Source organism: Coregonus clupeaformis, chromosome 4 (genome assembly GCF_020615455.1).
Source record: "Coregonus clupeaformis isolate EN_2021a chromosome 4, ASM2061545v1, whole genome shotgun sequence".
In the NCBI taxonomy this organism is placed as follows: Eukaryota; Metazoa; Chordata; class Actinopteri; order Salmoniformes; family Salmonidae; genus Coregonus; species Coregonus clupeaformis.
In genome coordinates, this window is record NC_059195.1 from 16,622,661 (window position 1) to 16,634,999 (window position 12,339).

Consider the following 12,339-nt stretch of genomic DNA (forward strand, 5'->3'; position numbering starts at 1 on the left):
ATTCTGTTCTCTTGTGGCTCTTTAAGGGTTAACAGTTCAGGGATGTCTCTTCCACATCCAAAATCATAATTCTCACTCGCTCAGATAACTTTTCCCCAGCCTTACTGTAGTCCACGTTGCAGCTAGTGGCCAACCCAGCAAAAAGTCCTTCCAAATGTCTCTCACGTATTTCCACAGGTGCATATATCCAAAGGTGAGTATTTCCCAAAGGTAAGTATCTCCAAATCCTTATATTCCTCATGGAAGTGGACGTGCAGCACTCTTGTCCTCCAGAGAGCCCAGGTTGGAGACTGTGTCTCTTCCCTTCCCAAACCTTCAGCTCATCAGCTCCTCATTTGTTTCAGCTGCGTGGGAAGATTGGCCATAGAGGGTTGGAGTTCCCGACCATACCAGCAGATGGAGCCATAGCTGTCTGGGTTTGCAGCCATCTCAGGGGATGTAACGTCCCTCCAGGACACAGCCTCTCGTGACATCACACATCCCCCTCCTCGGGACCGACGTCCTCGTCGGGTAAAGGCAGCGAAGAAGGCATCACGCCGGGAGAGGGCGTCCGCATTGCCGTGGTGCTTGCCAGACTGCTCTCTCTTCAACTCCTCCAACTCTAGGACCAGGGACTCAGCCTCCTGTTGTCTCTCCTTGAGTTTCTTACTGAACGCATCAGCCTTGGTTTTAGCAGAGTTTAGCTTCTGTTGAGCAGCTTTCAGTTCCTTCTCTCTCTCTGACTCCGCATTCTTCATCTTGTTCTCCAACACCTTGTACTTCTCCTCTGCCTTCTTCTGGACCTCCTTACTACTGCGCAGGGTCTCCTCACACTCCTCGATGGTCCTGCGCAGCCTCTCCAGCTCCTCCTGTTGCTTATGGAAGGAGCTCTGTTGGAGTTTAGCCTGGAGGATATCTAACTCTTCTGTCTTCATGTCTAACTGTTGCTTTAACAAACGATACCTCTCAGCGGTCCCCTTCAGACCAGACAGTTCTTTGTCCAGATTCTGTAGCTCCGTCTCTGTGTCGGTCTGGGCACCTGCCATCCCTATCCGACCCCGGGCGGGAGTGAGTAACTCGGAGGATTGCACCGGAGCCTTCCCAGGATGAGTCTTGCCTCTCCGTTTCGAGGTACTCGGGTTATCCTCTCCTGAGACTCTCTCCAGAGTGGGTAAAAGGCTGGGCAGTCTCGTCCAATTAGGACAGGGACGGGGAGGGAATCAACCACCCCCGCCGTCGTGTGTGTGGTTCCCCGTGTGCTGGTCATTGTAAGTTCAGTAATGGGGTATTCTCTGGTGTCCCCATGGACACAGGAAACTGGGAGGACTTTCCCCGGAGTCAGACACGTTGGGCCCACCAAATCCTTACGCACCAGGGTGGCCCGGCTACCAGAATCCAGTAAGGCCTCCACATCATGGTGATTCACAGTTACCGGGCAGGTGGGGGGGTCGATCTGGGCCGCCATCTACGACTCCCAAGAGCGAGGCAAAACGGTGTGTGGGTGCTGAGCTGGAGGACTCCGCAGTGGGCATAGGTTCATCGGCTGGTTTCCCACACTGCCAGGAGATATGTCCCATCTCCCCACACCGGTAACACTGTCGAGTTTCCCCCTCCTGGTGTACTCTTCTTGGACCCGCCTGGTTTCTGGCTCCCCTGGAGCCGGGATAAGTCCTGACGTGGCTGGGTTCGAGACCTTGGGGTCCTTTGGACGGGTTCTTCCCATTTGTGGTGGGGCCGCCCTCCTGGGGTTTTTCCGGGGAAGCATTCAGCATCTCCGCTGTGGCCTGGTACTTTTCCACAGCTTCCACGGTCAGATCAGCCGTGGTCAAGGCCTGTTGACTGATGAACCGTTTTGCCTCATAAGGCAGGGCGCGTAGGTAACCGATCCACCACAACGGCCTCCACCACCGCCGCTGCTGTATTCCTCTGCGGATCCAGCCATTTCCTTGCGATTCGGACAAGTTCATGCATCTGCGCCCGAGGAGGTTGGTCTGGTTGGAAGGTCCAACTGTGAAAGCGCTGGGCCATACCAAACTTTGTGAGTCCATATCTGCTGAGGATCTCAGACTTCAGGGGCATCATAGTCAGTAACCTGGTCAGGGCCCAGGTCCCGGACAGCATTCAGCGCTTCCCCGGTTAGAAAGGGGGCTAACAGACCAACCCACTGTTGCTTGGGCCAGGCTTCCCTAGTGGCCGTGGCCTCAAATGCATGCAGGTATGCCTCAATGTCATCGGTAGCTCCCATCTTAGATATAAAGTCACTTGCCTTTATTGGGCGGGTATTTTGGACCACCCTCTGTCTCTGCAACTGCAATTCCTCTGCCTTCAGAAGGTTGGCTTTCTTTTGCTCCTCCAAGAGAGCCACGTTTGCTTGCATCTGGGCTTGCTGGCCAGCAACAAGGGCTTTCAATATGTCCTCCATTTCAGTCGGCGGGGAGCCTACGGCCAACTTGGAAAACTGGGTGATCAAACCTTCGGTATCCTCCTCTGACATGCACTATTAACGCTTGAGCGTGCCCGTATTCTCCACCATCTGTGACGTCACGAGAGGCTACACAGCTTTCAGCGGGATTGCTCAAGTAGTGCAAGGAGACAAGGTTCAAACAAAACAAGGATTTTATTATAGGTCTTGGGAAATTAACGAAAATATAACAAAATTCTGTTCTCTTGTGGCTCTTTAAGGGTTAACAGTTCAGGGATGTCTCTTCCACATCCAAAATCATAATTCTCACTCGCTCAGATAACTTTTCCCCAGCCTTACTGTAGTCCACGTTGCAGCTAGTGGCCAACCCAGCAAAAAGTCCTTCCAAATGTCTCTCACGTATTTCCACAGGTGCATATATCCAAAGGTGAGTATTTCCCAAAGGTAAGTATCTCCAAATCCTTATATTCCTCATGGAAGTGGACGTGCAGCACTCTTGTCCTCCAGAGAGCCCAGGTTGGAGACTGTGTCTCTTCCCTTCCCAAACCTTCAGCTCATCAGCTCCTCATTTGTTTCAGCTGCGTGGGAAGATTGGCCATAGAGGGTTGGAGTTCCCGACCATACCAGCAGATGGAGCCATAGCTGTCTGGGTTTGCAGCCATCTCAGGGGGATGTAACGTCCCTCCAGGACACAGCCTCTCGTGACATCACACTAGTTTTAAACAGATTGCTTCGTTGGAGTCACACTTATATTCTGCCAACTTCTTCTCCATTACATTCATCCCTGTGGAGCAAAACAAACAGCATTTCTATCTTATTTGTTTATTTATTAGGATCAGCAGCTACTCTTCCCGGGGTCCACAAAAAACATGACAAGTAACAAAACACATACACTAGGACTGTCACATTTAAAATACAATGATAAACGCAACAAAAAAATAGTACAAACAACTAAATGTGTTAGAGTGTGTCTGTTTGTGCTCCCTCACAGTCCACGTCGTTCCATTAGTTGTTTAAAGGTAATTGCTTGAGTAATTGGAGATGGAAGGGAGTTCAATGCGATTGTGACTCTGTATAAAACTGAATTGCCGTGAATTCGTTTTGGATTTGGGGACTGTGAAGAGACCCTTGGTGGCATGTCTTGTGGGGTATGTATGGGTGTCTGAGCTGAATGTTATTTGATTATGCAGACCATCTGGCATTTGTCACAGTAATATTTCTCATAAAAACGAGAAGAGAAGCAGTTAATCTCTCATCAACCCTCAACCAGGAAAGACTGGCATGCATGTTGTTGATTTGAGTTCTGTATGTGCAGTTAAGGCAAGCGTGCTGCTCTGTTTTGAGCCAGCTGCAGCTTTGCTAGGTCTTTCTTTGCTGCACTTGACCCCATTACCGGAGCGCAATCAAGAATGGGACAAGACCAGAGCCTGAACAACTAGTAGTTGATTGTGTCAAAAACACAGAACATCTTTTTAAAACAGACATACCCCGCCCCATCTTCACAACAACTTTGTCAATATGACTTGCCCATGATAATTGATCATCCAATGTTATACCTAGGAGTTTAGCTTCCTCGACTTCCTCAATTGTAACACTCTTTACATACAACTCCAGTTGAGGTTTAGGTCTTAGAGAATGTTTTGAACTCCTTATTTAGAATTTCAGTGAGCTCACTGGTTTTGGGTGCAGACATGTAGTGTGGAATAAAAATCTAATCTAATTTTTATTTGTCACATGCGCTGAATACAACTGGTGTAGACTTTACCTTGTAATGCTTGCTTACGACCCCTTCCCAACGATGCAAAATAAAATAGTAACACAAGAGGAATAAAATAAAATACACAAGAATGGAGCTATATACAGGGAGTACCAGTACCAGATCAATGTGCAGAGGTACGAGGTATTTGAGGTAGATATGTACATGAAGGCAGGGTAAAGTGACTAGGCATCCAGATAGATAATAATATGAGTAAAATAAAGAAGAGCAGCAGCAAATGTGTAAAAGTGTGTGTGTTAGTGCATTCGGAAGGTATTCAGACCCCTTGACTTTTTCCACATTTTGTTACGTTACAGCCGTATTCTAAAATTGATGAATTCCCCACCCCCAATCAATCTACACACAATACCCCATAATGACAAAGCAAAAACAGGTTTAGAAACTTTGCAAATTGATATAAAAAAATGAACTTAAATATTCAGACCTTTTACTCTGTACTTTGTTGAAGCACCATTGGCAGCGATTACAGCCTCGAGTCTTCTTGGGTATGATGCTACAAGCTTGGCACACCTGTATTTGGGGAGTTTCTCCCATTATTCTCTGCAGATCCTCTCAAGCTCTGTCAGGTTGGATGGGGAGTGTCACTGCACAGCTATTTCCAGGTCTCTCCAGAGAAGTTTGATCGGGTTCAAGTCCAGGCACTGGCTGGGCCACTCAAGGACATTGAGACTTGTCCCGAAGCCACTCCTGCGTTGTGTTGGCTGTGTGGTTAGAGTCGTTGTCCTGTTGGAAGGTGAACCTTCGCCCCAGTCTGAGGTCCTGAGCGCTCTGGAGCAGGTTTTCATCAAGGATCTCTCTGTACTTTGCTCTGTTCATCTTTCCCTCGATCCTGACTAGTCTCCCAGTCCCTGCCGCTGAAGAACATCCCCACAGCATGACGCTGCCACCACCATGCTTCACCATAGAGATTGTGCCAGGTTTACTCCAGACGTGACACTTGGCATTCAGGCCAAAGTGTTCAATCTTGGTTTCATCAGACCAGAGAATCTTGTTTCTCATGGTCTGAGAGTCCTTTAGGTGCCTTTTGGCAAACTCCAAGCGGGCGGTCATGTGCCTTTTACTGAGGAGTGGCTTTCTGTCTGGCCACTCTACCATAAAGGCCTGATTGGTGGAGTGCTGCAGAGATGGTTGTCCTTCTGGAAGGTTCGCCCTTCTCCCCCGATTGCTCAGTTTGGCCGGGCGGCCAGCTTTAGGAAGAGTCTTGGTGGTTCCAAACATCTTCCATTTAAGAATGATGGAGGCCACTGTGTTCTTGGAGACCTTCAATACTGCAGAAATGTTTTGGTACCCTTCCCCAGATCTGTGCCTCGACACAATCCTGTCTCGGAGGGCTACGGACAATTCCTTCGACCTCAAGGATTGGTTTTTGCTGTGACATGCACGGTCAACTGTGGGACCTTATATAGACAGGTGTGTCCCTTTCCAAATCACGTCCAATCAATTGAATTTACCACAGGTGGACAAGGATGATCAATGGAAACAGGATGCTCCTGAGCTCAATTTCAAGTCTCATAGCAAAGGCTCTGAATACTTATGTAAATAAGGTATGTTTTTTTTATTTTTTATACATTTGCAAACATTTCAAAAAAACTTTTCGCTTTGTCATTATCGGGTATTGCATGTAGATTGATGAGAATTGTTATTTATTTAATCAATTTTAGAATAAGGCTGTAACGTAACAAAATGTGGAAAAAGGGAAGGGTTCTGAATACTTTCCGAATGCACTGTATGTGTGTTCGTGTTGTCGGTATGTTTGTTTGTGTGTGTGTGTAGTTTATGTGAATGTGTGTGGGTTTTGTGTGAGTGTCAATGTAGTGTGTGAGCGTGTATATGGTGTGTATATATAGTCTAGTGAGTATGCATAGAGTCAGTGCAGATAGTTTGGGTACCATTAATTGACTATTTAGCAGTCTTATGGCTTGGGGGTTGAATCTGTCTTGGAGCCTGTTGGTCCGAGAGCCGATGCTCTTGTACCGTTTGCCGAACGGTAGCAGAGTGAACAGTCTATGGCTTGGTTGGCTGCAGTCTTTGGCAATTTGACACCGCCTGATGTAGAGGTCCTGGATGGCAGGGAGATTGGCCCCAGTGATGTACTGGGCTGTCCGCACCACCCTCTGTTGCGCTTTGCGGTCAAGGGCGGTGCATTTGCCATACCAAGCAGTTATGCAGCCAGTCAAGATGCTCTCGATGGTGCAGCTGTCAAACTTTTGGGGATCCGAGGGCCCATGCCAAATCTTTTCAGCCTCCTGAGGGGGAAGAGGTGCTTCCGTGCCCTCTTCACGACTGTGCGGGTGTGTGTGGACCATGTTAAGTCCTTAGTGATGTGGACGCCAAGGAACTTGAAGCTCTCAATCCGCTTCACAACAGTCCTGTCAATGTGGATATACTTTTGCCTCTTTCTCCTATAGTCCACGATCCGTTCATTGGTCTTACTGACGTTGAGGGAGAGGTTGTTGTCCTGGCACCACACTGCTAAGTCTCTGAACTCCTCCCTGTAGGCTGACTCATCACCATCGCGTCGTCAGCAAACTTGATAATGGTTTTGGAGTTGTGCGTGGCCACGCAGTCGTGGGTGAACAGGGAGTATAGGAGGGGACTAAGCACACACCCCTGAGGGCCCCCGTGTTGAGGGTCAGCGTGGCGGAGGTGATGTTGCCTACCCTCAATACCCTGGGGTGGCCCGTCAGGAAGTCCAGGATCCAGTTGCAGAGGGAGGGGTTCAGTCCCAGGGTCTCTAGCTTGGAGGGGACTATGGTGTTGAATGCTGAACTGTAATCTACGAACAGCATTCTGACATTGTTATTTTCCCTCTTGTCCAGGTGGGAGAAGGCAGTGTGAAGTACAATTGAGATTGCATCATCTGTGGATCTGTCGGGCGGTATGCGAATTGGAGTGGGTCTAGGGTGTCTGGGATGATGGTGTTGATGTGTGTCATGACCAGCCTTTCAAAGGACTTTTAAAGATGTGAGCGCTACAGGGCGATAGGAATTTAGTCAGGTTACCTTGGAGCTCTTGGGAACAGGGACAATGGTGGTCAGCTTGAAACATGTTGGGATTATAGACTGGGACAAGGAGATATTTAAAATGTCTGTGAAGACACTTGTCAGCCGGTCTGCACATGCTTTGAGAACGTGCCCTGGTATTACGTCTGGCCCAGCAGCCTTGTGATTGTTAACCTGTTTAAATGTTTAGCTCACATTGGCCTTGGAGAGCGAGATCATCCGCATACATAGTCATTCTAGCTTTGTGTGAGACCACTGGCAAATCATTTGTAAAAATAGTGAAGAGTAACGGCCCAAGGCAACTGCCCTGAGGGACACCGCAGTGTACATCTCTGATGTTCGAGAAGCTTCCAATGAAGAACACTCTCTGGGTTCTATTGGATAAATAATTATCCAACCATGTGATGGCAGGTGATGGTAAGCCATAGCAAGTTCGTTTTTTCAATGACAATTTATGATCAATAAGATCAAAGGCTGAAAGACTGCCCTGAAATCTAACAATACCGCTCCAACTATTATCTTATTATCCATTTATTTTAAGCAATTATTATTCATCTGAGTCAGTGCAGTACAAGTTGAGTGCCCTTCTCTATATGCATGCTGAAATTCAGTAGTTAACTTGTTCTCTGAAAAATAGCATTTTATTTGGTCAAACACAATCCTTTCCATTAGTTTACTAAGAATAGGCTGCAAACTGATTGGGCGGCTGTTAGAGCCAGCAAAGGGTGCTTTACTATTTTTAGGCAGTGGAATTACTTTAGCTTCCTTCCATGCTTATGGACACACACACTCCTTTAGAGTTTGGTTAAAGATATAGCAAATAGGAGTCTGCAACCATTCTCAATAGTTCATCAAGGTTGTCTATACCTGGTGGCTTATCATTATTGATGGATAACAATAGTTTTTCCACCTCTCCCACACTAACTTGACCAAATTCTAAACAGCAATCCTTCGCTTTCATTGAGATCTTTTATTTAAAAATATGATGGTTCACTGTTCAATGTTGTCTTTTCAGTTTTTCCACTTCACTCGTGAAATAGTCATTGAAATGATTGGCAATAACAAAAGGTTTCTCAAGGATGATCAATGGAAACAGGATCCACCTGAGCTCAATTTCGAGTCTCATAGCAAAGGGTCTGAATACTTATGTAAATAAGGTATTTCTGTTTTTTGTTTTTAAGAAATCTGCAAAAATGTCTAAATAACCTATTTTTGCTTTGTCATTATGGGGTATTGTGTGTAGATTGATGAGGAAATTGTTTTATTTAATCCTTTTTAGAATAAGGCTGTAACGTAACAGAATGAGGAAAAAGTCAAGGGGTCTGAATACTTTCCGAAGATACTGTATGTGCCACCTCTTTTGCATAATTTATTTGAACCATACAATCTTTCAATTCATCATCAATCCAGGGGTACATTGTGAACAATTGGCATTAAACATTTTACAAATACTTCCAGTGCTGCATCTGAATTCACCTCATACACATCAGACCAACATACATTTTCAACAAAATAATCCTGAGAACAAATTTTTTTATGATCTCTTACAAATTACTTTAGGCCCAACCTTCGGCACTTTAGCTTTTCTTGTTTTTGCCACAATGTTATGTTCACTACAGCCAATGGAAACTGGTATTGCTTTGGAGCAAAGCTTTGCAGCATTAAGTGAAGATATGATCAATACAAGTGGATGTGACAGATCCAACACTATTGGTATGCACTCTAGTTGGCTGAGTGAACCTGGATCATATTACAGGCATTAGTCACTTAGAACCTTCCTCTTGAGAGGACAGCTAGTTGCTAACCAGTCAATGTTCAGGTCACCCAGAAAATAGACCTCTGTTAACAAAATAAATCAATATGTGTGTGTATTGTAAGTGTGATGTTGTGCTGAAGCTACTGACCCTGAGGCTTGGCTATCTCATTCCTCCAAAGCGTTTGGGAGAGGGTGGACAATGAGCCTGTCGTAGCGGACGTAAGCAATGTTCCCATGCTCTCTGGCAGCATTCATAGCTGGGATAAGTTATTTCCGTCTCTGGCGCACAGCTTCAGAGAAGTCCTCGTTGAGGAAGATGTTGGTTCCTCTCAAGTTCTTGGCTCTCTCCAGAACAGCCATCTTGTCCTTAAACCTCAGGAACTTGACCACTACCGGCCTGGGTCTGTCACCTAGGCTGGTTACATGTTTTCCAGACCTGTGGGCACACTCCATCTCAATTTTCCATCTGCAGCTTTTCAGTAGCGCTGTCCCCGACCAAAGAAAATATTGCTCGAAAGAAAGTTGTCTTTTCTTTCAACCAATCGATTGGTCTAAATTTTAAAACGTATATTCTTCCATATTTAGAAACATTATGTGTTTTAATAAAATCAACTATATGTACTGAGCTTGTCTGATGCTTTAAGCACGCTGTTAAAGAGGGAGCCAGAGATCAAGATATCCTAACCAGAAGAACATTTGTTTTTAAATGTCACGACCCTTCTCCTCCCGTTGCTGCTGGCCTTCGCAGATTCTGCCGTTACAATCCTGAAGTTGCCGGTAATAGGCTACACCAGGGGTCGGCAACCTTTTCCATTTGGAGTGCCAATTTATCTGACCATTTCTACCAATCAGCGTGCCAGCTATGATTTTGATATGCGCATTTCATTTATAATATTTTTGTATCTCAAAATCATTGTCATGTGTCTAAATTCTACATAATCTAAATGAAAATTATACAAATCTAAAAGTAACTTCCATTGCCAACTATATAAAATAGCCTATAACACCAACAAATAAAAACATCGCAGCCTGCAGTTAGAAAATGTCCTGATAAAAATGTATATCCTACAAATCACATTGGCTATGCATGGCCTGTCTGCAACGAACTTCAAACATTGTATCAACTATGAACCGTGTCAGTCTCTAAGCTCATGCTAGCAAACTTGCAACATTGTATGAAATATTCTGGGCCCTCAGAGTTTCTCGCGCCAGTGAGCTCGGGACAGACACAGCCGTAGGCTATTTGTGCAAGGGATAAGAAGTAACTAGGTATTTTATGATGTTTTCACTAGATCAGAGCATTACATTTTCCCCTTTCATGCTGAGTGGTTATCAAAAGGGAGAAAGCAGGAAATATTTTTCAAATACGTCGAGGAACTATTGTAATTCTCAATGGACTCTAAAAACTTGCTTGCTGTTTGAGGTGGAAAAAACTTACTTTGAGAAGCGCCATTACCGTAACCAAACAAACATTGTAGATTAGAAATTATGGGAATTAACGGTAAATGCTGGCTACTACTGGTGGTATATGTAATGGGGAAGTGATAGACACTCAAAGGGCAAACAATTCACACTAAGTTATGTAACAATGAATGCACACGACATGGCGGATGAGAGCGCATTCTGGAGAGAGACACGTGCACAGGAAGATTGTCCATTTCACGCACTTATCAAGAGAACATCCCTGATCATCCCTACTGCCTCTGATAAGGCGGACTCACTCAACACAAATGCTTAGTTTGTAAATTATGTCTGAGTGCTGGAATGTACTCCTGGCTATCTATAAAAATAAAATAAAATCATGCCATCTGGTTTGTTTAATATAAGGAATTTGAAATGATTTATACTTTTACTTTTGTTACTTAAGTATATTTTAGCAATTACATTTACTTTTGATACTTAAGTATATTTAAAACCAAATCATTTTACTCAAGTAGTATGTTACTGGGTGACTCACTTTTACTTGAGTTATTTTCTATTAAGGTATATTTACTTGTACTCAAGTACGACAATTGGGTACTTTTTCCACTACTGCCACAGACAGGCGCGAATCAGATAGGTGTCTTGTGTGACATTTTTTTTATAGAAATCCATTTGCCACAGCTCAAAAAAATCTCTGTCGACCAACAGCCTATCAACCAAACAATCGACTAAGTTGGGTCAGTCCTACTTTTCAGTGATCATTTCTCTTTCTCCTCAGACTGGGCCAAAATCTAATGTGAAGATTCTGGTATGCCATCCACAACGATGTTATTCCTCCTGGATTGTCCCTTTAGATAGTCTGTTTCCCCAGTCATTGTTAATAATGATTCACAGAGTGGCAATGTCATCTCGAGAGGACTTACAGTTCTGTTCTTAAGGTCCTGGGCCCTGTTGCATAAAACATTTCCCCCCTTATTTTTTCACTTAGTTTCTTTAGCTTTAAGTAAGTTGCACAAAACACTTTAAGGCACATTTTTTTGTGAAGCCAGCTATATTGTGGTATGGTTATTTTCCTTGCCAACCACCAGAACGATGAACAACTCAGGGAGTCCAACCAATACACAGACTCCAGATGTGTCCCATAGCTAGTGGTCGCCTTTTGTCTTCCATAAACAAGCCCTGTAACATGGAGATATGGCCTGTGGGAACACTAACCCTAACTCTATCAAGGTGTGTATCAATTTAACCTTTTGTTTTTTGAAAATTATTTCTCGCTGATATGAAAGATAAGGTCCTTATGTTTCCAAAATACTTCCGCAAGCGATGCGTGTTAACTTTCAGACCGAGCTCTTAACAAAAAGACCCCGTAAAGAAGATACTATCGTCAATAGGCGCTAAAGCAATTAGCGTCTATGAATGGGGTAGCTTGTCCCTAGCCTCAACATCATCACTGACTCCTGATAACGTTAACAAGCTAGCTTGCTAGTAAGGGCTAACACAGTTAGCTACCTAGTGTGCTAGCTAGCTTGATGACAGCTCGATTGCCTGTGACAGTAACATACATACCTCGAACACTCAAAGAGGTGAACACATCTATCATACAAATTGTAATACAAACCATAAAATGGGTTTTGTCGACTTAAATATTGTATATATTAATGTGTTACTTACCCGCCATTTCTGTACACTGCTGCATCTCTGTTGTTGTCAAAGGCCCGCGGAAAATACGCACCGAGGACTTCCTGTTTGCCCACGTGTTTCCGCCGCATCTGATGTATGCGGAAGAAATCAATTTCTTTTCTCATCGCTCGCTCTCCATGGATTTGTTTTGCGACGCTTCCAGTGTGTGCTACAGTTGAACCACGAACTATTGCGCATCACCAATCGATGGAGAAAACAAACTCTTATCCGCGCAAGTGTATCTCATTATTTTACTGATGAGAGGATTTGGTGCTGTGCCTGTGCTGATGTTATATTCTAT

The 12,339-nt window shown here is 44.7% G+C and overlaps 1 protein-coding gene across 5 annotated transcripts in view; it reads right to left on the reverse strand.

Moving 5' to 3' along the window:
- LOC121552408 (histone acetyltransferase type B catalytic subunit) overlaps positions 1 to 12,105 on the reverse strand; it is a 34,382-nt gene extending 22,277 nt beyond the window's left edge. The window contains exons 1-3 of one of the 5 annotated variants that reach the window (XM_041865330.1): positions 12,030 to 12,098; positions 9,085 to 9,372; positions 3,116 to 3,185 (exon numbers count right to left, since the gene is read on the reverse strand). In XM_041865330.1, the coding sequence (XP_041721264.1) occupies positions 3,116 to 3,185; positions 9,085 to 9,187 (173 nt within the window). In that variant the 5' untranslated portion in view covers positions 9,188 to 9,372; positions 12,030 to 12,098. Of the gene's footprint in view, positions 1 to 3,115; positions 3,186 to 4,166; positions 4,185 to 9,084; positions 9,373 to 12,029 lie in introns of those variants that run through there. The other 4 variants (XM_041865347.1, XM_041865338.1, XM_041865355.1 and 1 more) reach the window with 4 other exon arrangements.
- Between the last annotated feature and the right edge of the window lie 234 nt (positions 12,106 to 12,339).